Consider the following 24,685-nt stretch of genomic DNA (forward strand, 5'->3'; position numbering starts at 1 on the left):
ATGAGTATGACATTTATCATCTTCTGATGTCTGAACTCTCTAAGTTAAGATGCCCTGATTCCAAATACCTTGTCAGATTTATGATATATTTGGATATATTGAAACTTAATTTTGCTATTCTTGAGTTGACTTTGCTCAATCTAAAAGCTAATTATTCATTTTAGGTGTGCATTAAAACTAATTATATTTGATCTGGTATCAGTGCAGCAACTGTAGTTGCTGCAGAAACCAGAATTCAATCTATGATATTTTCAACTTCTGATGTCTTTTTTTTTTTTTTTTTCTTTGGTAAGTTTGAAGTTTAAACTTATAACTCTTAAGATTGGTATGCGCTTGTTTTTGTTTTTATTTTATTTTTAAGATTGGTAATGTATGTTAAACAATTATTACCTTGCAAGTCACTCATTTATCAAACTAACTGCTTATCATTCTTGTGCAGTATGGTTGCTGTGAATGCTGACGAGATTGAGGCTGCGTGGCCTGGACCCATTGATGATTCAATGTTGACTTTGCAAGTCGAACATCGGTCAGATGTTATTTGGAATGGGCAGGTAAAACACAACACTAAAACCAGTTGTTATGTTCTGAATTCTATCCTTCATATGGTACCCCATTTCATTCATAGAACGTAGACACACATTATGTTGTATAACTTTCTGTAGTATTACTTTATGTAAATTCTATATTAATCCATGTTTCTGTCATGTGTAGGATCTGGGGGCACTTACTTGTCGCAGTCGTAATGAAGAGTTTAATAATCTAGAGCCAATGGTGGATGACCGTGTGGTTGACATAAATAAGGGAGTTGGTTTGGAGGGACTCCTAAGGACCCCAGGTAGAGAGACTGATCATGGCCTGATAATGGCCTCAGACACACATTATGTCATATAACTTTCTGTAGTATTACTTTATGTAAATTCTATATTAATCCATGTTTCTATCGTGTGCAAGATTTGGGGGCACTTACATGCCGCAGTCGTAATGAAGAGTTTAATAATCTAGAGCCAATGGTGGATGACTGTGTGGTTGACATAATTAAGGGAGTTGGTTTGGAGGGACTCCTAAGGACCCCGGGTAGAGAGACTGATCATGGCCTGATAATGGCCTTAGTTAAGCGATGGCGACCCGAGACTCACACCTACTACATGCCACATGGTGAGGTGACCATCATGTTGCAGGATGTGGAGGTTCTTTTCGGGCTTCCTGTTAATGGCAAGGCTATATTCGAGAGCATTGAGAAAGTTTGGAGGGACGTGTGCTAGGACTTCCTTAGCTTTACTGTTCCTTTGGATAATACACCGGTGTTGCAAGGCGAGAGGATTGTCATCAAATGGCTTTTGGAGAAAGTTGCAACTCCATTGCTGCCTAATGCTAAAGAGGATCAGGTGCATAAGTATGCACAGCACTACATTCTAGCGCTACTGGGGGACACAATATTCATGGACAAGTCTGGCAATAGGGTGCATCTAATGTGGGTGTAGTTATTGGAAGACCTTCGCAACCCACGAAGGTATAGTTGGGGAAGTGCTTGCCTTGCATGGTTGTACAGAGAGTTATGCAAGACAAGTAATAAGACAGATAGTTAGATTGGTGCGTCCTTGCTATTGGTCTAGTATTGGGCATGTGCCAGGTTCCCATTTTTGTGCCTGAGGGTTGAGAGTGGCCCGCCAGTAAGTGCTTATGGTCCTCTAGTGCGTGGTTCATTGTCTATGAACTAAGTCTTTACCTTAGACACCTCATATACATTCTGTGATCATTACCTAACCATGTAACTTGATTACATTATAGATTGATTACATTATAGTTTTAATCATAAAAAAATTTTAAAATGTGTTTCCGCGGTTTTAATCATAAGAGTATGTTTGTAGGGAAGTTGTAGATATGGATCCCCTCGTTCTTGATTGTAGGTGGTTATGGGTCCCAAGCAAAAAAAACAGGCCCTCTAACATCTTTTTGCTCTAGCATTGTGAGCAAATAGCTTCAATGCTGTTAGACCAGGTACCAAAATGTGTTTTTTGACATATTTAGGAATAGGATATAGCTTTGGTGAACTTTGAAATATACACATTGTAATTGTCTATTACTCGAAAAGATGGAAAGTTGCCTAATGTGTTGCCTACTTGTGTTTTGGCTGCTGTAGGTGGTGTGGCAACCGTATAAAGTTGAATTAAGAGACCTTCCTACGTATTGCATTGCAGGGAGGGCAGTGTGAACGGCAACGATGTCGCTTATATGTTTCCACCTAGTAGAGAAACATACACTGGATCATGTCGTTCATCAGTTTGGGATGGTCTAAGAAATTCCCCAACTCGTTAATACTGATGTAGTGCTTTATGGGATTGATTTGAGGGGGAAGGTCAGTATTGATTGGACGCAGAAACATGCTGGGCATATCCTCAACTGGGGTAATCGATTTGAACGACAGTGTCATGTAGTGCTTGGTGATATGCCTCTTGACCATGAGTACTTCGACTGGTTCCATAGGATAACTCAGAGGTTTATCGATCGTGAGGGTGATAAAATGATTATAATGGTAAGTTCTTTCATTTCTCCATATCTTATTTAGTCTTGGAATTTGTTTCCCTAGTAGCCTTTTGCATTCTAAGTTAGGCATGAGAATTTTCAAGTGTTTCCTCATGGTAGCCTTTGATTTCAAACATTGTTGAGCATCAAATATGCTTTGTCGAATTTTTGTTGTTGTTGTTGGGTTTTATTTTTAAAATTTTTTTTGTTAAAATGATTATAAGTAACAGATATATGAAAGGAGTGGTTCATTCTAATCAGTTTGGAAATATATATATATATATATATATATATATATATATTTATATATATGATAAGAGGACAAGGAGCTTTGTTTATGTCTGACTTGAAAGTATTAACTCAGTATAGTTATGGCATGGTGTAAATGCGTCATATTGATGCATTACAAACTTATAAAACTTCCTGTAGGGATGGAAAATTTAAATGATCACTTCCTACTTTTCATGAAGCATACCTTCACCTTAACATTAAATTTAATCACTATAGATTAATGCAGTTCAAAAATGTACATAGATTCAGAAAGTGTCATTTGTAGTAATTGATTGTGAGGTTGCTGGATATTTCATTTTGCTATTAATAATATAGTCATTAGCAAAATGACTATATCTCCTTATAAGCAGTAGAAGTTACTAGCATAGTTTTCCATTTTGATTCAGTATTGTATTACTAATAGTAGTAATGTACTTGCAGATTGAAGGATACCTCCGTTTGTTAAGGCGTCACGGAGTGGGCACTCCAGACTATAAGGACATTATTGATGTGTTAAAGGCAGTGATTGACCATGTACGTGGTCATATCGTTGAGGCCCCGAATGAGGAGGCATCTACTCTTGAGGTAGCGGCTACTGAGAGGCCAAGCACGAGCACAGCTTCTGCCAAACGTGGCTGTGGTCAGCGTGTTGCAACCCCTTGGGTTGGCCCTAGCCTTGATCCCTCTCCACCCACCCCACATCCATCTCCTAGCCCCAACATCCCTCCATCCACCCCACATCCATGTCTTGGGTCTGACATCCCTCCACCCACCCCACATTCATTTCCATAGCTTTCACCCATTCCATCCTTTGACCTGGGTATTGACTTCAATCCAACCCCTCTAGTCATGCACACGGAGCCACCCTCCCACACCACTGGCCATATAGACCATGAATCCTTCCCACCCACTAGCTCTATTGGCCCCACTTCGACCATCGACCCACCCTATGCTGACCACGTTCAAAGCGAAGCTTAGCAACTACATATGCATGTGCAATCTGAGTAGGTTGTTGGGTTACTTGTAGAGCTAGAAGGTCTGCCGAAACGCACATTAAAGGCACCTCTTTGTGGGACAAGTGGTCACAAACATGGACACAAAGCTGGGCATGAGGCATTTGACCAAGGACATGCAAGACCTCCTCCTTCACAAAGTAAATATTATATGAGATAGCATAAACTTCAAAAAAGGTAGCTGACAAAGATTGTAATGTAACTGTTGGTTGACAAAGATTGTAACTGCTAGTACATTGATGTTGCATGTGTAGAAAGATAGGCATTAGTCTAGTATTTTGATGTGAATAAGTGTAGAAAGTTAGGCATGTCTCTAGTATTTTGATGTATCAAATTATGTGAACAAGCAGTGGTGATATAGAAAATGCCTTTTTGATGTGTCATATTATGTGAACAAGTACAGTTTGATTATGAATATACAAGGAAATTACTTTTGTTTGAAATTGTTTTTGATTGAAATGGCGCTTTTTTTTTTTTTTTTTTTAAAATTCAAATAGAGAGTTATGCCTTGTTTTATCCAAAAAAAAAAAAAGAAAAAAAAAATTAGTGGAACTTGAGTATATAAAACTCAAGCTCTATTTAGTACTCGAGTTCAGGGAAATCAGGTTTCTAGGTAGAGAGTTATGCCTTTTTTATAAAATGAAAAAATAAAAAATAAAAAAAAAATCAGTGGAACTCGAGTATATAAAACTCGAGTTCCACAAATTGAGTTTCATACACTCGATTTATGCTGGGATTTTTTTTTCACATGCAGCAACAAAGAACCAGAAACACCAAAAACACACAGAAACAAAAAACAACCAGAAACAAAGCAAACAGCAGAAACAGAGAAAAGAGAGCACAACAGTCCACACACACAAATATATATATATATATATATATATTTATTTATTTATTTTAGGGGAATGCTCATATTTTGTCAATTTATTGTTTTTCTACAAGTGGGGTGAACATTTGATATGAGGTGCAATTTGATTATCAGGGGAAATATCATCCACAAGAAGTACTTCTATGGTTCAGTGGCATTGCTTGCTTTGACAACTGTATTTATTGTATGTATGTGTTTACTTTCACTACGATTTTGGATTCTCAAGTTTTGAAGTTAGTTGCATTAAAAAGATGCATAACGAAACTAATCCAACAAGTACAATGGGTAGAGAATAGTTCGATTACAATACATAGGATAGAGAATAGTTTGATTACAAGTACATTAAGTGATAAAAAAAAATTAAAAAAAATTGTGTCGATACAACATAGCCTAGTTTGATAAGTGCACTTATCCATACTGAAGATAACCACAACTTCCAGCTACAATGCCATTCCAAAATCAAGTCTCCGCTCACCTGACAAATATTTAAATATGGTCGTTAGTTCACAAATGTGAAATAAAAAAAGCAAATGAAATTCTATACATCTCAGCTACTTTGTACAATCCAAGCATATTATATAAAAATAGCACTTACCTAGTTTGTAACATCATTGCTTGTCGAAGCCCCATGGGAATTGGGACATCTTCTATGGTTATGCCCCTCTTCATGACACAGTCCGCATTGCTGCTTCGGTTGAATCTCCCTTAAGTCCAACTCTTCCCTCCAACTTCCCAATTTTCGCCGTACCTCATCCATCTCATTCCTTATTCTTGATTTCAGAAGTCGGCCTTTGGCCTGCAACAGATTTGGGCCTGGCGTCCACTGTGGGCCATTAACTTCTCTCCATAATGACTTTGACTTTAGCACCACAAATTGATGTGAAGATGTGTGAATGGCGTTGTCCAAACTGTAACATGGGTCAATATAGTTGGTCGGATCAATTTGCAGACACTGAAAAACTCTAATTGCTTGTGAATAAGGGATCTTAATGTTTTGCCCACTTTCCACAACCACATGTTCTAGCCACTATGTTTATTTCATGACTGTGGTTTCTCCCTCCACCGCTATAGTCATTGTATAGGGGTACTACTTGATATATACCAGCTTCATTATTAAATGCCCTCATAGAGTGCCCTGAAACTTTGTGCAGATTTGAGCCATAGATCCCCATGGCATATTTACTCTACACCTTACCTCGAGAGAGATCAGAAGTAATCTCTCTATATCGATCATGGAAATATGCAACAAATTTGCACCAAGTGAACTCAAGCATTACAGCAATGGGCAAGCTATAGGCACCTTTAAGTACCCCATTAAAGCACTTTGACATATTGGTTATCATTGCCCCATAACGTCTTCCACCATCATGTGACTGGGTCCATGTGTCTAGATCCTCACTCATTAGATATGTATATGGCATATAGTGTATAGGATCGCCTTTCTTCATTTGTACCATCACATTCCTCCTAAGGGCATTAATCTTGACTTCTTAATGGTTTGCATTATGGACTTAAATTTAACTTCTTGAGTAGCATATCTAGCTTTCAAGGCCAATGCCTTTAGAATTGGGTCTTGAAACAGTGTGTTAAAGTTACTAGCAACATGTCGAAGGCAATATCAGTGAAATACTCGTAATCTTCCGTCATCACCTCTAAGCCACATTGCAATGGTGCTTTTAATACCAGCATGCTAGTCAGAAATAATGCAAATGCCCTTATTAGGTATCACATGCTTTATCAAAACCCTGAGGCACTCTAAAAACTACCCCCAACTAGGCCCTGACTCCATATTCATAACGGTAAAGGCGAGAGGAAAAACCTTGTTGTTAGCATCGGTTGCCATTGCAATCTGAATGTTCAAAATGTGTATAAAACACTATGAAGGTTTAGACCCCCAATTTCCAAATTATCAATTCAAGGTTATTATCAAACAATTAATGTGCGGAATATGAACATAAGCATATAACAGAATTAATAAACAATCTCAACCAAATAAAATCACATCCACAACAGAAATTAAATGGCAAATATTAAGGGAAGAGAGATGCAAACACAAGGACAACACAACGATGTGTTATCGAAGAGGAAACCGAAACCCTCGGTGTAAAACCTCTCCGCCACCCTCCAAGTGGTAAATAATCCACTAAAGAATGTAGTTGGGATACATGAACAGTAGAAGACCCTCCAAGCCTAATCTACCTAGTGTACCTAAGCTCTCCAAGCTCGTACTCCAACGAGGTTACGCCGAACCTATTTCTTCTTTAGCTTACCGGATTCCGCTATAGCCCATAGTTTCAACCAATATGAAATTGGTCCCTTCCTATAGATGTGGGTATGGTGAGAAAAAGTTTTGGTAATGTACCTCTCAAGGATGTAACAATGGAGAGGGTGAGAGTAGAGAAATTTGAAGAGTCTTTATGTGAAGATTGGAGATGAGTCAATCTTGTTTTTCTCTAAAATTTCTCTCTCAAAATTCTCTCTAGAAGCTCTTTACGTTTCATGGGTATAAGGGGTATATATACTAGGGTGAGAGTGGAATGCGAATAGTTAGTTTTTCAAAATAAAGTTAGCTGGTGGCTTGGTCTCGCAACTTGACTGAGCGGCGAGTTCCAGCCGCAAGGTAACTAAATGGCCAGACTGGACTTTTTGTCCTGTAGTGCTATAGTTGGCATGACGGTTCAACTTCTCTGCATGCTTGGCACGTGTGCAACTTCTGGCTGCTTGCAAGCTGCGAGCCACCCGCAAGATCCAATTGCGAGTCCCTGCTTTTTTGCACAATCTTGAGCATTTCTTCACACTCTCTTACACACTACCCTTACATGATTCCCACCTAAATATAGGGTTACTAATTGCTAAAATACAAGTAAATTTGGTATGGAATAAAGCCAACAAGATGGTTGATAAAATGAAACCTTACACAATCAACAACACCCCTCGATATTTACCATACAAATGGGTCCCATCAATACTAATCACTGTCTTGCAATATCTGAATCCATCAATGCATGGAGTGAATGCCCAAAATACATAGTGCAGTAACGTAATATTAGGTACGCTCCTGGATATGGTGTGATAGAAGTACTGGGTACCCGAATCCTGATTCAAGTATGCCAACAACAACAACTTTCGCAACCTATGGTAAGACTGTTCCTAATCCTGAATATCTTCATAATTGCCTTTTGTTTTGCACCCCATATCTTATAGTAAGAAAGCTAATGATCATACTTTGTTTTAATGAAGTCCCAGAGCTGATCAATATGAGCATTGTGATCTTGTCACAATTTTGGAATAATTTCTGGTGCAACATAATTAGAATCCATCATTCTACTGTCTCTTCGCAGGCCAAGGGGTATACAACTGTGTGGACCCACATAAGATGTGACCATCGATAAACCATTAAGTTTAGGCTTCATGAATGCCCCAATGTACCACTTGCATGACTCATCAATGCATGTCGTGCACAATTTACTTTTGGTCGACCTACTGATTGTAAAATTTCTATTATCCTTTACTGTGTAAATTATCAATGCACGCTTCATCGCCTCTTTATTTGCAAAAGTCAACCCTTTACTAAAATTCATCCCCTCATCCCAAGTACAAAAAAATGGTATTTGAAGATATGAAGGATCAACCATATTTTCCCAAGTATTTGCATTGAATGACGAGGCAGGAGGTGTGTAGGCAGTGGTCGTATTTGTAACATGTTAGGCACCAATATCATCGTCCGCATCACCTTCATCACAATCAAACATATTTTCATCTTGAAAATTGGGAGCAACTTCATGGTCGTTAACATCCCTATCAAAGTCACCTCGCTCAATATTCTCTTCGTACTTATCTATATCATCAAGATTTTCACCATTATTGGCAACATGTTCTTTGTCTTCATCTTCCTCTCCTAAATGTCTCTCTTGAGGTGGGAGTGTTTCACCATTATTGGCAGCATGATCTTCATCTTCATCTTCCTCCCCTAAATGTGTCTCTTGAGGTGGGGAGTGTATAGCCTCCCATTGTAGTGCATCCATCATCTAGGGTTGTAAAGTGTAAAGATGTAGTTGTTTGTTGCACCTCTTCGACACCAACTTCTGCAAGTGGCTCTGAACTGACGTACAACTCAGTAGCATTTACTTGGGGCTTTTTATGGATCCTATTAAACATGATATTCACATGTTTGTCTTCTTTGATCACCATATACCTGTAATTTATCCATCTATGAAGGACTTCTTGTGGGTAATGATAAATAATCTTTATGTCATAAAAAGCAGGGTTCAAATTCAATTCTTCTATAATTTTCATCTTCAAATCATTCAACGTCTTCAACTTATGACAAATCATCATATAATAGCACTCGATACCCGGCCCTTTAAATGGGAATCCGTCAATCTCATCAGGATTGATAAGGGGTCCACCATAGTATTTATTTATATCAATCATCTTCAGTTATGATTGTGAACCTATTGGAGTCAAGTGCAATATGTTAGTGACATATTTTATCTCTTTCATTTAACATCAATTACAAAACCTTCTATCTAGTTAAAGTACAAAAATTACAACTTGTTACATCATATGCATATATAAACACACCCCACATTTGCATATACTCACCCCACATCACATACAAACACACTCAATCATTATCATTTCATACTCCAAAAAAAAAAAAAAAAAAAAAAAAAAAAACTAAAGATACAGCTGCAACTAAATTTGAAAAATATCAAACCAAAAAAAAAAAAGTCATGATCCATTACATACCCATGATAAAAACCTAAGAATACAAATATATCTTAAATAATTTTTACTTTTTATAAAAATCTAGCAAATATATACATTAACAACTAGATACATACAAACAGTATTTACAATAATATCTTAAAAACCTCACTCAATAAATCAATGAAATTGGTTGAAGTTCTAAAGTGCAAATACCCTTACCTGACATGTGGATTTATGAGCTGTGAGTGTTAGGATTGTATGAGAGAGTGAGAGAGTACAAGAATGAAGAGAGGTTTTCTACATTATTCATTGCCTGAGAGACCCACAACAGAGAAAGAGCTGGGGTCTGAATGACCTTTATGTGGAAATAAGGACCCATCGAAACCATGTGGATTAATATCCACCACACTTTGCAAATCAAGCCTTAAAGGCTAATTTTGCTTTTAAGAAATCAAGCCTTTAAGAGTCGAGTTTCAGGTAGATTCCACGTGGATAAACCACAACATTCTCAGAACACGGAAATTGAACCTCTAAGAGTCGATATGGAACTTGAGCCTCTAAGGTTCGAGTTCTAGGTGGATTCCAAATGGATAAAAAAAGCACGTAATGTACATCAAAACACGAAAATTGAGCCTTTGATACTCGAGTTTTTAGGGGTAAACCGAGTTTCTTAAACTCGAGATACTAGTTTAGTATGGAGATTAGAAACATTAGTAACTAACTATATTGCCTCGGGATTGGTGTTATTTGCCAATTTTTGCCTAGTTTGTGTAATCTCAATCTTAATAAATTTCTAAAAATAATCCCTAATCCCAATTCCATTTTGAACGAGAAAAAACCCCAGTGAGTGATGGCGGCCACCGAAGATAAATCATCATCATCAGAAGAAGAGGTAATGGTGAGGAAAATAGGATGTTACGGAGAGAAGGTGAGAGTGTTAATGGTTGGGGAAGACTCAGCTGCGGAGGAAACGATGTTGCTTTGGGGAATCCAACAGCCCACACTCTCAAAACAAAACGCATTCGTCTCCCAAACCTCTCTCCAACTTCGCCTCGACGCTTGTGGCCACGCTCTCTCCATTCTTCAGTCTCCATCTTCTCTAACCAAGCCTGGTGTCACTGGAGCCGTCATGTGGGACAGTGGTGTTGTACTTGCTAAGTTTCTTGAGCATGCTGTGGACTCCGGATTGCTTGTTTTTCAAGCCAAGAAGGTTGTTGAATTGGGTTCTGGTTGTGGCTTAGTTGGCTGTGTTGCTGCTCTTTTAGGTGCTCATCAAGTTTTTCTTACTGATTTGTTTGATAGACTTAAGTTATTGAGGAAGAATGTTGAGGTCAATTTGGGACAGGGACAAGCCCATCTCAGGGGTTCTGCTACTGTTATGGAACTTGTATGGGGTGATCATCATCCTCACAAGGATCTACTTCACCCTCTACCTGATTATGGTAGGTAGTTTTTCTTTGATTTTTCATTTCTTTTTTTTTCTTCCATAGTTGTAAATTAACATGAAATTTGCCTATAATATAAATAGATGAAATTTAGCTAACCAAATATATCTATTTATTCATTCATTCATTCATTTTTTGTTACATCTCAATTGGGTTGTGTCCTATTTTTTCGAAAATTACTGTTTCATCTCTTCTTAGGTTATAAACAAAAGATATTTCATTACTTTAGTTGGCTGGTTTTTGGCCATATGTAGGAGTAGGAGACTCAAATAGTACTTCTGATTTTAGAGATAAGATATTGCCTAGATTTAGTGTTATGAAGTAAATAGTCAGGCGTCTTCAGCCAAGGTTTTATTTTGAGAATACACAGTTATTGTGAGCATCAGTATGAAAAATCATATATCTGTCTGAAGCATCTGTTTTAGGTGCTGCCCTGAAAATTTCATTAGTGGGATGGGCAGCTTTAAGAATATATAAGCTATAATGACTTTTTTTGGTTGTCTTACTCTTCATTGTAGTGAAATCTTTTCTGTGTTACCCGCTTTCTTATAATTTGATACTCATCCATATTTTGTTTTTGGGGTAATTACACTCTTCTTCCCTTCCTTGAGGTTTGGGGAAATGACATTCCACCCCAAACTTGAAGGGAAAAAACACTTTCCCCCTTGTCATTGAATTGACCAAATTTTGTTACATTAATATTAAAAATATTGTGTACTAACTTGTCATTTGCTTAAGGGCAGGTTTCCAAAATTATCTTATTTCATAATTAAAATTCAATGTTTAAATTTTTTAAATTAAAGTGTATTTTAAAATATTAAGTGTGAATTTTTCTTCTTTCTTTTTTTTTCCCCCTTTTTTTCAACAGGTTATAGAGAGATTTTCCACAGCAAGTGTTTTGGTGTTTGATAAATTTTTCATTTTTATTCTAAACTTATTAATTCTTTTTTACTCACAATAGTTAAATTTTGTAAAGAGATTTTTATAAAAATTTAGAATATGTTATTACTAATATAAACAAAAGGGGGGGGGGGGGGGGGGGAATGTTATTTTTTTAAATCTTAATGAAGGGGAGTGTTTTTTTCCTTTTCAGGTTTGGGGTGGAGTGTCATTTTTCCAAACCTCAAGAGAGGGGAGTGTAATTACCCCTTTGTTTTATTTGACCTTTTCAATTATTGTCTTTTTAAAACTGCCCTTTTTTGTGACAAGTTTCTTTTGTTTTTTCAGTGCTTGGTTCTGATGTAATCTATAATGAAGAAGCAGTGACGGATTTGGTGGCTACTTTACTGCAACTCTCTGGATCTGAAACAACGATCTTTTTGGCTGGTGAACTTCGAAATGGTAAGAATTCTGTTGTTTCTTCTTTCTGTTATGATTATTGTCTCAATACTTCTTCCTTTGCAGATACCATCCTCGAATACTTTCTAGAAGTTGCAATGAAGTATTTCATAGTTGGGCGTGTGGATCAGACACAGTGGCATCCAGATTACTGCAGCAGCCGTGTTGTTTTATACATTCTAGTGAAGAAGTGATAGAGAGGATTAAGATCAGTTCTTTGCATATTCTTTTGTAAGTCGGTAATTATATCTGCATTTTGCTTGGGCTTTGTCTCAAATGAATGAAATGATAAAGGGTAGGGTTGGGTTGGGGTAACTTGGTTCAAATATAACTTACTAATCACCAAGAAATATGAAAAAAAGGGTTGTTAAGCAACCTTTTGGATGAGAAGAGAAGAAACACTTTTTGACTTTGCTTATTGCCTTGTGAATCTGGCTTGGCAGGAGTTGCATAATTTCTCTGGGTAAACCCCTTGCAATCAGATTTAATTGCTTCCTGACAATATATATATATATATATATATATATATATATATTTATATATATTGATAACCTTTGGGCCAAATTATCAGTTGAAGCAGCGAAGTGTCTCGCTTTGACCCTGGTCATTAGAGTGTTAAGGGGGTTTATCTTATGGTATAAACATAAGTGTGTAGGCTTACTGAAAAGAAGAATATATGTATTCTTGGTCATTAGAGTGTGAAGGGGGTTCATCTTATGGTATAAACAAAGGTGAGTAGGCTTATCAAAATGAAGAATATATGTATTCTTTTAGAATAATTGCTTTAGGTACTCGATGGAAATTCTTAACTATGTGATTTAATAATAGCCAAACTGTTAATATTTATTTCACATATTATTCGTGGCAAAAGAATTACTTAATTGCAGTTATCAACCTTGAAAGAAATTTGCACATCTTTCCTAAACTTCTAGTGCTTTTCATGTACATGTTTTTATTCCAAAACATGTATAAACTGAACCATTATGCTAGTCAAATTTTTAGCTCATATGAGACCTTTGTCATATAAATGAACCATCAAAGAAATGACGTAGCAAGTTGTTGTGGCATTTTAATTGATAAATGTATTATCAAAGATTTCTAGATCTATGGTAAGATTATCCAAAGTTCTTAGCTACCAAAATATTGTTCCAAATGTAAGTTAATTGAAGCTAATAGCTTAACAACTTTCGTCATCAAACCTAAAATTGGGGAGATGTGGTAGAGGTAATCATTGTGCTTCACTGTATTTTCTCTGCATATTTGTCAGGTCAGCCTTTAATAACTGTTAGTATTGGAGAGAAACAAAATGTACCAAGCCTTCTATAGATTGGAGCTTTTGATTGTCAATGATCTTTGGTCTTTGGAGCTTTTGGTAGAAATATCATCCACTTAGGATCCCTTATGTGATTGTATGTAACAATGGCAGGGCCAAATCAGCATCATTGTATGCTTTTTATCGTTTTTGGCTTTTCCAAATTGAGAAAAAAGAACTATTTATTCACAAGTAATAATGATCATTAGTTATTATTTATTAGAGAAGTGAAAATGATTACTAGTAAAATCAAGTACACTATGTCTTTGAAGAGCAGGCTTTTTTGTCTTGATATTGGGAAATTGCATACTTAGCATTTGTGATGCCCCTTTGGAACATCTTGCTGAAAGTCTCACCATCCCTGTAATAGGGGTTGGCTGAATACTTCCCCCCCCTCCCCCCCCAAAAAAAAAAAAAAAGCAAAGGGATGAAACTCTGCCTATCATTACTGTTTTATTATATATTAAAGAAGAAATAATTCAGTCTGCTTGTGATGCTGATTATTCTCTAAATGATTAATTTCATGCGATTAATGCCTCTCAAACTACCAACAGTTAGGCTGCAGGTAATTTGTTACAAGTTACAACTATTAGAAAATTGTTTTACCTAATTCAGTTTTGCCTAACTGTTTTAGTTTAATTGCTTCTTCACTTGATGGTTTTGTAACTGCACCGGTATCTTGATTCCTGAGTTGCCATTGAACCGGTATCCTCAACATGCCTCCTCAAACTGATGTATAAGGGCTTGGAAAAAAAAAAAAATCAGCTCAATAATCATTGCTCGATATGAACTTGACTTCCAAGTCCTTTCGTACTGCACGTTTGTGGACAAAATGGAAATCTACTAATATATGTCTTGTTCGAGTGTGGAACACGGGGTTAGAAGCAAAGGCAAGGATTGATATGTTATCACACTAGATACGAGGGGCAGTAAGAGCAGACTCCTGAATAATGACAAATCATACGAAGGCCTGGCAGTTCTGCAGTACAAGAGGCTAAGGATCTATACGTACCCTCAGTGGAGGAGAGACACAGTTGCCTGCTTCTTGGCAATCCAGGTGATTGGCTTAGAGCCAAGAAAAATACTGTAGCCAGCAGTAGATTGATAGTCTGATGGGTCCAACCCTTTTAGCATCGCTGTATGCTGATTGATTCGATTGATCCTGGTTGAAAGAAGATACAATGATTTAATGAACCCTTGAGATAGCATATGTAAGAGACTAAATTTCTAGTTTGAAATAAATCAAACAAGTAAAATAGTTAGGTCGGGAATTTTCCCTCTCTACAACATAAATTATGCTTTGCTGCTGTGTAATGAAGGTCGGTAGGGTTCTGCATAAATTGACAGACAATGTCAACAGTAAAACCAAAATCAAGGCTTGTAAAGTTGAGGTAATGGAGAGAGCCAACAATACTTCACGGTAGGATCAGCAAGAGAGCTGCTAGCTATTTTACAGAGATGATGGGATGGAGAAGTAGGGCTAGAGCAAGGTTTATATACATACATACATATAAACATATATATATATATATATATATATTGGTTTGAGGAGGTCCTCGGTATATTTTGGTGGTTGAGATAGAGACCAGTGGGAGTATACTGGATTTGAAGGCCGAGGAAATAATAGTGCAAGGGCCCAAGGTCTTTAAGCTAAAATACAGCCACAAGTTTCTGAATTAAGGAGGAAAAGAGTATTACTAATGATGAAAAAATCATCAATTTAGGAGTAAAGTGGCGGAGGAGGCTTTATAGACGAAAGAGGAGGATTGGTAGCAAAGGGCTGAAAAATAAGAGAATGAAGGTGTGTGGTGAAGCGCTCTAAGCAAGCTCATGGAGCTTTTTCAAGCCAATAGAGAGATGTATGGAGGTGACACTCATGATGAGGTTTGCTTGGATCATCAAAACCAGGTGACTGTATCATGTAGACTTATTCTTTAAGCTAGCCATGGAGAAAGGCATCGCTAATGGGTAATTGGCCAAGGGGCCAGTGATGTTGGACAGCAATAAAAAGGATTTTCTGAACTATGGTGGCCTTGATAATGGGACTAAAAGTCTTGTCAAAGTGAGTATCTTTTAGCCACTAATCTCAGTATTTAGTGAGTAATGCTACCATCAGGATTGTGTTTTAAGCTTGTATACCCACTTACAGCCCACAATGTTTTTACCTGAAGGAAGAGGAACAAGAGTCCAAGTAACTTGCTTTTGTAAGGTCAAAAATCATCATACATTGCTTGGCACCACTGAACAATCTTTGAGGCAATTGTAAAGTTAGGGAGTTTGATGGTCAAGTGATTACTGGTGTAAGCTGCATGGCATTGTTTTCCTTCTAAAATGGCAGATTTGGACTCCATCAACTTGATTCTATACACTCTAAAGCATTGTGAGCACAAATAGTGTAAGCGACGCACCCCAAGATGCACCATGAGAGAGATGGACCGTCATCCTATCTCTTGCATACACACTATCTCACCAAGTTGTCATTAACTCCTATGGGAATGTTATCGGGGCTCGATTCGCTTCTAGGCAGTGTTATTAAACCTAGCTTGGCCCGCCCGATCAGACCAGTAAACTGGTGACCCAACACATAAACTGGTCTGGGTCATTAATTGGATCAAATGTGCACAAGACCTAGTCAAAGCAGGTAAAATCCGGCGGGTTTTAAGCAAACCATGTGACCTAGCTGGGTTTTAATGACCTGATTGAGTTTGTGAATTATGCAAAATTACATTAGTAGGTCCATCCCATTGATTTCTTTATTATTTAATAATGTGTGATAATATAGTAATTTAAATAAGGGAAAACCTAAAGAAATATAAAAAATGCACCATTCTATAACTTCTCTGTTGATTCACACTACTCTACCCATCACTTTTCACAATTTCAGTTCCCCAAATTTGCAACCATGCATCAATTTTCTGCTATGAACAAATCAATTTTTAGTTTCATGTAGCTAATTAGCACATAGGTATGAGTATATCAATATATGTTATATAGTTTATTGTTTAAACCTTATTTTCTCTTCTTTTGTTTACCTCTTTTTTTGTTTTTTTTTTTTTTTTTTGTTTGTTGATTTAAGTCTTTAACATTTTTTTCTCTTCTTTTATTTATGTAGTTTGAGATTTGATTCTTTTTTTTTTTCCTGTAATAAAATTTTATTTAGCAAAAACTTTGTTGCAATCTTATAACATTGGTTTATTTTGCTTGTGAATATTATAGAATTTTTAATGCTATTACTTGTGAAACCTTGATTTTGAATTATAATAGTGAGTTTCATTTAGGCATATGCCTTTTTTTTTCTTTGTTAATTTACATATTTATGTTATGATTTCTTAAACTTATATATATATATATATATATATATATGTATTAAAATATTTTTATTTTATATTGTGGTTCGATCGTTGACTGAACCAGTGACCTAACTCATAAACCGGGTCAACCTACAGTCCGGGCTTAATAACTATGCTTCTAGGTGCCAGCATTATAGAAATTTATTTTTTATCCAATGCATAAATTGCAAAGTTAATAACCCCAAGGGGTGTGGTGTATTGGTCGGGCGAACTCTAGGACGAGTAGTAAAACTCTGATGTCTTGGGTTTGAGCAATTATACATGCATTCACTCTCTTGGGGCCATTGGACTAAAGGAATTTAATTGCCCCTTAAATTACCTGAGGTGCACTTGCAGGAAACTCCTTGTCGAGGGCCTGTGCACCCTTAGGATTAGTTAGGACAAAGTCTTGAACACCTGGTGCCAATAAAACAAAAAAATTGCAAAGTTAATGGCAATTGTGAGGTTCTCTTGAACGGTTATATATACATGTGGAAGACTTGGGTTTTATTAAAAAAATTATTTTCACTTGAACATTTTCCTACAATGAATATGATCTATTCCATCTTAAGGGATTTTATCTAAGCGATGGAACGAATACAAAGATCATTTTTTTTTTTTTTTTTGAAAGTGAATACAAAGATCATTGGAGCATAGTTTGAAAATTCTTTCAATTGTGTTTAATGAATATGCTGTTGATCTTTTATTTATTTATGGGCTTATATATTCCTCTTTTAGAAGGTAAGAGCCCGTTTGGTAAGGAAACTTGAGAATTGTTTTATGTTATTTAAATGCTTGAGTACGTGGGCTCCACTTTAGATAACAATTCTTATTTTAGGTGATTTGAAACATGTATTTAAACTTTAAAGAACTCCACAAGATGTGTTTTTAGTATTCAAGTAATACTTTATAAGTGGGATAGTTGTAAATAATGTGGGACTCACCAAAATTTAACGTGACAAAGAATATGATGGGTAATTGCTACAAGGAGTCAGGGACCACCTAGAATTTTATGGTTTCTATTTAGGTTTTCTAATATTGAATAATTTTTTTTTCGAAATTATTCTCCTTAAACTTTTGATGGGTATAAAACGCACATGCAAAAACCCGATCTAATTGCTAATTGCTAATTTCTAGGATTTTTTGTGGGTTTTTGTTTGGTATTGTTGCTTTCTGTTGATTGTTGCTAGGAGTTTTGGAAATGGGGTTCCAACATGGGAAATTAATTTTGACAAAATCCTAACTTTTTAATTTTGTTTTCTCTATTTTTAAAATATTTTTTTCTTTGTTGAATACCTAATATAGTTCAATTGGTTGATATAATGGTACAAGTTGATTTTGAGCCACTTTTGTATTCTATTGCATTATGGACTTAAATTTAACTTCTTGAGTAGCATATCTAGCTTTCAAGGCCAATGCCTTTAGAATTGGGTCTTGAAACAGTGTGTTAAAGTTACTAGCAACATGTCGAAGGCAATATCAGTGAAATACTCGTAATCTTCCGTCATCACCTCTAAGCTACATTGCAATGGTGCTTTTGATACCAGCATGCCAGTCAGAAATAATGCAAATGCCCTTATTAGGTATCACATGCTTTATCAAAACCCTGAGGCACTCTAAAAACCACCCCCAACTAGGCCCTGACTCCATATTCATAACGGTAAAGGCGAGAGGAAAAACCTTGTTGTTAGCATCGGTTGCCATTGCAATCTGAATGTTCAAAATGTGTATAAAACACTATGAAGGTTTAGACCCCCAATTTCCAAATTATCAATTCAAGGTTATTATCAAACAATTAATGTGCGGAATATGAACATAAGCATATAACAGAATTAATAAACAATCTCAACCAAATAAAATCACATCCACAACAGAAATTAAATGGCAAAGATTAAGGGAAGAGAGATGCAAACACAAGGACAACACAACGATGTGTTATCGAAGAGGAAACCGAAACCCTCGGTGTAAAACCTCTCCGCCACCCTCCAAGTGGTAAATAATCCACTAAAGAATGTAGTTGGGATAAATGAACAGTAGAAGACCCTCCAAGCCTAATCTACCTAGTGTACCTAAGCTCTCCAAGCTCGTACTCCAACGAGGTTACGCCGAACCTATTTCTTCTTTAGCTTACCGGATTCCGCTATAGCCCATAGTTTCAACCAATATGAAATTGGTCCCTTCCTATAGATGTGGGTATGGTGAGAAAAAGTTTTGGTAATGTACCTCTCAAGGATGTAACAATGGAGAGGGTGAGAGTAGAGAAATTTGAAGAGTCTTTATGTGAAGATTGGAGATGAGTCAATCTTGTTTTTCTCTAAAATTTCTCTCTCAAAATTCTCTCTAGAAGCTCTTTACGTTTCATGGGTATAAGGGGTATATATACTAGGGTGAGAGTGGAATGCGAATAGTTAGTTTTTCAAAACAAAGCTAGCTGGTGGCTTGGTCTCGCAACTTGACTGAGCGGCGAGTTCCAGCCGCAAGGTAACTAAATGGCCAGACTGGACTTTTTGTCCTGTAGTGCTATAGTTGGCATGACGGTTCAGCTTCTCTGCATGCTTGGCACGTGTGCAACTTCTGGCTGCTTGCAAGCTGCGAGCCACCCGCAAGATCCAGTCGCGAGTCCCTGCTTTTTTGCACAATCTTGAGCATTTCTTCACACTCTCTTACACACTACCCTTACATGATTCCCACCTAAATATAGGGTTACTAATTGCTAAAATACAAGTAAATTTGGCATGGAATAAAGCCAACAAGATGGTTGATAAAATGAAACCTTACACAATCAACAACACCCCTCGATATTTACCATACAAATGGGTCCCATCAATACTAATCACTGTCTTGCAATATCTGAATCCATCAATGCATGAAGTGAATGCCCAAAATACATAGTGCAGTAACGTAATATTAGGTACGCTCCTGGATATGGTGTGATAGAAGTACTGGGTACCCGAATCCTGATTCAAGTATGCCAACAACAACTTTCGCAACCTATGGTAAGACTGTTCCCAATCCTGAATATCTTCGTAATTGCCTTTTGTTTTGCACCCCATATCTTATAGTAAGAAAGCTCATGATCATACTTTGTTTTAATGAAGTCCCAGAGCTGATCAATATGAGCATTGTGATCTTGTCACAATTTTGGAATAATTTCTGGTGCAACATAATTAGAATCCATCATTCTACTGTCTCTTCGCAGGCCAAGGGGTATACAACTGTGTGGACCCACATAAGATGTGACCATCGATAAACCATTAAGTTTAGGTTTCATGAATGCCCCAATGTACCACTTGCATGACTCATCAATGCATGTCGTGCACAATTTACTTTTGGTCGACCTACTGATTGTAAAATTTCTATTATCCTTTACTGTGTAAATTATCAATGCACGCTTCATCGCCTCTTTATTTGCAAAAGTCAACCCTTTACTAAAATTCATCCCCTCATCCCAAGTACAAACAAATGGTATTTGAAGATATGAAGGATCAACCATATTTTCCCAAGTATTTGCATTGAATGACGAGGCAGGAGGTGTGTAGGCAGTGGTCGTATTTGTAACATGTTAGGCACCAATATCATCGTCCGCATCACCTTCATCACAATCAAACATATTTTCATCTTGAAAATTGGGAGCAACTTCATGGTCGTTAACATCCCTATCAAAGTCACCTTGCTCAATATTCTCTTCGTACTTATCTATATCATCAAGATTTTCACCATTATTGGCAACATGTTCTTTGTCTTCATCTTCCTCTCCTAAATGTCTCTCTTGAGGTGGGAGTGTTTCACCATTATTGGCAGCATGATCTTCATCTTCATCTTCCTCCCCTAAATGTGTCTCTTGAGGTGGGAGTGTATAGCCTCCCATTGTAGTGCATCCATCATCTAGGGTTGTAAAGTGTAAAGATGTAGTTGTTTGTTGCACCTCTTCGACACCAACTTCTGCAAGTGGCTCTGAACTGACGTACAACTCAGTAGCATTTACTTGGGGCTTTTTATGGATCCTATTAAACATGATATTCACATGTTTGTCTTCTTTGATCACCATATACCTGTAATTTATCCATCTATGAAGGACTTCTTGTGGGTAATGATAAATAATCTTTATGTCATAAAAAGCAGGGTTCAAATTCAATTCTTCTATAATTTTCATCTTCAAATCATTCAACGTCTTCAACTTATGACGAATCATCATATAATAGCACTCGATACCCGGCCCTTTAAATGGGAATCCGTCAATCTCATCAGGATTGATAAGGGGTCCACCATAGTATTTATTTATATCAATCATCTTCAGTTATGATTGTGAACCTATTGGAGTCAAGTGCAATATGTTAGTGACATATTTTATCTCTTTCATTTAACATCAATTACAAAACCTTCTATCTAGTTAAAGTACAAAAATTACAACTTGTTACATCATATGCATATATAAACACACCCCACATTTGCATATACTCACCCCACATCACATACAAACACACTCAATCATTATCATTTCATACTCCAAAAAAAAAAAAAAAAAAAAAACTAAAGATACAGCTGCAACTAAATTTGGAAAATATCAAACCAAAAAAAAAAAAGTCATGATCCATTACATACCCATGATAAAAACCTAAGAATACAAATATATCTTAAATAATTTTTACTTTTTATAAAAATCTAGCAAATATATACATTAACAACTAGATACATACAAACAGTATTTACAATAATATCTTAAAAACCTCACTCAATAAATCAATGAAATTGGTTGAAGTTCTAAAGTGCAAATACCCTTACCTTACATATGGATTTATGAGCTGTGAGTGTTAGGATTGTATGAGAGAGTGAGAGAGTACAAGAATGAAGAGAGGTTTTCTACATTATTCATTGCCTGAGAGACCCACAACAGAGAAAGAGCTGGGGTCTGAATGACCTTTATGTGGAAATAAGGACCCATCGAAACCATGTGGATTAATATCCACCACACTTTGCAAATCAAGCCTTAAAGGCTAATTTTGCTTTTAAGAAATCAAGCCTTTAAGAGTCGAGTTTCAGGTAGATTCCACGTGGATAAACCACAACATTCTCAGAACACGGAAATTGAGCCTCTAAGAGTCGATATGGAACTCGAGCCTCTAAGGTTCGAGTTCTAGGTGGATTCCAAATGGATAAAAAAAATCACGTAATGTACATCAAAACACGAAAATTGAGCCTTTGATACTCGAGTTTTTAGGGGTAAACCGAGTTTCTTAAACTCGAGATACTAGTTTAGTATGTAGATTAGAAACATTAGTAACTAACTATATTGCCTCGGGATTGGTGTTATTTGCCAATTTTTGCCTAGTTTGTGTAATCTCAATCTTAATAAATTTCTAAAAATAATCCCTAATCCCAATTCCATTTTGAACGAGAAAAAACCCCAGTGAGTGATGGCGGCCACCGAAGATAAATCATCATCAGAAGAAGAAGAGGTAACGGTGAGGAAAATAGGATGTTACGGAGAGAAGGTGAGAGTGTTAATGGTTGGGGAAGACTCAGCTGCGGAGGAAACGATGTTGCTTTGGGGAATCCAACAGCCCACACTCTCAAAACAAAACGCATTCGTCTCCCAAACCTCTCTCCAACTTCGCCTCGACGCTTGTGGCCACGCTCTCTCCATTCTTCAGTCTCCATCTTCTCTAACCAAGCCTGGTGTCACTGGAGCCGTCATGTGGGACAGTGGTGTTGTACTTGCTAAGTTTCTTGAGCATGCTGTGGACTCCGGATTGCTTGTTTTTCAAGCCAAGAAGGTTGTTGAATTGGGTTCTGGTTGTGGCTTAGTTGGCTGTGTTGCTGCTCTTTTAGGTGCTCATCAAGTTTTTCTTACTGATTTGTTTGATAGACTTAAGTTATTGAGGAAGAATGTAGAGGTCAATTTGGGACAGGGACAAGCCCATCTCAGGGGTTCTGCTACTGTTATGGAACTTGTATGGGGTGATCATCATCCTCACAAGGATCTACTTCACCCTCTACCTGATTATGGTAGGTATTTTTTCTTTGATTTTTCATTTCTTTTTTTCCATAGTTGTAAATTAACATGAAATTTGCCTATAATATAAATAGATGAAATTTAGCTAACCAAATTTATTTATTTATTCATTCATTCATTCATTTTTTGTTACATCTCAATTGGGTTGTGTCCTATTTTTTCAAAAATTACTGTTTCAATCTCTTCTTAGGTTATAAACAAAAGATATTTCATTACTTTAGTTGGCTGGTTTTTGGGCATATGTAGGAGTAGGAGACTCAAATAGTACTTCTGATTTTAGAGATAAGATATTGCCTAGATTTAGTGTTATGAAGTAAATAGTCAGGCGTCTTCAGCCAAGGTTTTATTTTGAGAATACACAGTTATTGTGAGCATCAGTATGAAAAATCATATATCTGTCTGAAGCATCTGTTTTAGGTGCTGCCCTGAAAATTTCATTAGTGGGATGGGCAGCTTTAAGAATATATAAGCTATAATGACCTTTTTTGGTTGTCTTACTCTTCATTGTAGTGAAATCTTTTCTGTGTTACCCGCTTTCTTATAATTTGATACTCATCCATATTTTGTTTTTGGGATAATTACACTCTTCTCCCCTTCCTTGAGGTTTGGGGAAATGACACTCCACCCCAAACTTGAAGGGAAAAAACATTTTCCCCCTTGTCATTGAATTGACCAAATTTTGTTACATTAATATTAAAAATATTGTGTACTAACTTGTCATTTGCTTAAGGGCAGGTTTCCAAAATTATCTTATTTCATAATTAAAATTCAATGTTAAAATTTTTTAAATTAAAGTGTATTTTAAAATATTAAGTGTGAATTTTTCTTCTTTCTTTTTTTTTTTTTCCCCTTTTTTTCAACAGGTTATAGAGAGATTTTCCACAGCAAGTGTTTTGGTGTTTGATAAATTTTGCATTTTTATTCTAAACTTATCAATTCTTTTTTACTCACAATAGTTAAATTTTTGTAAAGAGATTTTTATAAAAATTTAGAATATGTTATTACTAATATAAACAAAAGGTGGGGGGGGGGGGGGGGATGTTATTTTTTTAAATCTTAATGAAGGGGAGTGTTTTTTTCCTTTTCAGGTTTGGGGTGGAGTGTCATTTTTCCAAACCTCAAGAGAGGGGAGTGTAATTACCCCTTTGTTTTATTTGACCTTTTCAATTCTTATATTTTTAAAACTGCCCTTTTTGTGACAAGTTTTTTTTTTTTTTTTTTTCATTTTCAGTGCTTGGTTCTGATGTAATCTATAATGAAGAAGCAGTGACGGATTTGGTGGCTACTTTACTGCAACTCTCTGGATCTGAAACAACGATCTTTTTGGCTGGTGAACTTCGAAATGGTAAGAATTCTGTTGTTTCTTCTTTCTGTTATGATTATTGTCTCAATATTTCTTCCTGTTGCAGATACTATCCTTGAATACTTTCTAGAAGTTGCAATGAAGTATTTCATAGTTGGGCGTGTGGATCAGACACAGTGGCATCCAGATTACTGCAGCAGCCGTGTTGTTTTATACATTCTAGTGAAGAAGGGATAGAGAGAATTAAGATCAGTTCTTTACATATTCTTTTGTAAGTCGGTAATTATATCTGCATTTTGCTTGGGCTTTGTCTCAAATGAACGAAATGATAAAGGGTAGGGTTGGGTTGGGGTAACTTGGTTCAAATATAACTTACTAATCACCAAGAAATATGAAAAAAAGGGTTGTTATGCAACCTTTTGGATGAGAAGAGAAGAAACACTTTTTGACTTTGCTTATTGCCTTGTGAATCTGGCTTGGCAGGAGTTGCATAATTTCTCTGGGTAAACCCCTTGCAATCAGATTTAATTGCTTCCTGACAATATATATATATATATA

The 24,685-nt window shown here is 36.5% G+C and overlaps 1 protein-coding gene across 4 annotated transcripts; it reads left to right on the forward strand.

Annotated features, from left to right (window-relative positions):
* Positions 1-10,097: 10,097 nt before the first annotated feature.
* LOC126702601 (uncharacterized) lies at positions 10,098-24,635 on the forward strand. 4 transcript variants are annotated; one of them, XM_050401348.1, is made up of 4 exons: positions 10,112-10,279; positions 22,268-22,817; positions 24,056-24,169; positions 24,234-24,635. In XM_050401348.1, the coding sequence occupies exons 1-4, from the start codon at positions 10,238-10,240 to the stop codon at positions 24,362-24,364; spliced, it is 837 nt and encodes a 278-aa protein (XP_050257305.1). In that variant the 5' UTR covers positions 10,112-10,237; the 3' UTR covers positions 24,365-24,635. The 4 variants fall into 4 exon arrangements, with proteins under 4 accessions (XP_050257306.1, XP_050257305.1, XP_050257303.1 ...); XM_050401349.1 differs by lacking the exons at positions 22,268-22,817; positions 24,056-24,169; positions 24,234-24,635 and adding exons at positions 12,060-12,173; positions 12,237-12,651 and having other exon boundaries at positions 10,098-10,829; XM_050401346.1 differs by lacking the exon at positions 22,268-22,817 and having other exon boundaries at positions 10,113-10,829.
* Positions 24,636-24,685: the final 50 nt, after the last annotated feature.

The sequence above is a fragment of the Quercus robur genome, chromosome 10 (genome assembly GCF_932294415.1).
Source record: "Quercus robur chromosome 10, dhQueRobu3.1, whole genome shotgun sequence".
Classification (NCBI taxonomy): Eukaryota; Viridiplantae; Streptophyta; class Magnoliopsida; order Fagales; family Fagaceae; genus Quercus; species Quercus robur.

Bases quoted from the DNA above. Each gene is read 5' to 3' on its own strand.
- LOC126702601 (XM_050401348.1), top strand. From the start codon at position 10,238: ATGGCGGCCACCGAAGATAAATCATCATCATCAGAAGAAGAG. The intron at 22,818-24,055 runs GTAGGTATTTTT...TTTCATTTTCAG, and splicing joins TCACCCTCTACCTGATTATG to TGCTTGGTTCTGATGTAATC. The intron at 24,170-24,233 runs GTAAGAATTCTG...TTCCTGTTGCAG, and splicing joins GGCTGGTGAACTTCGAAATG to ATACTATCCTTGAATACTTT.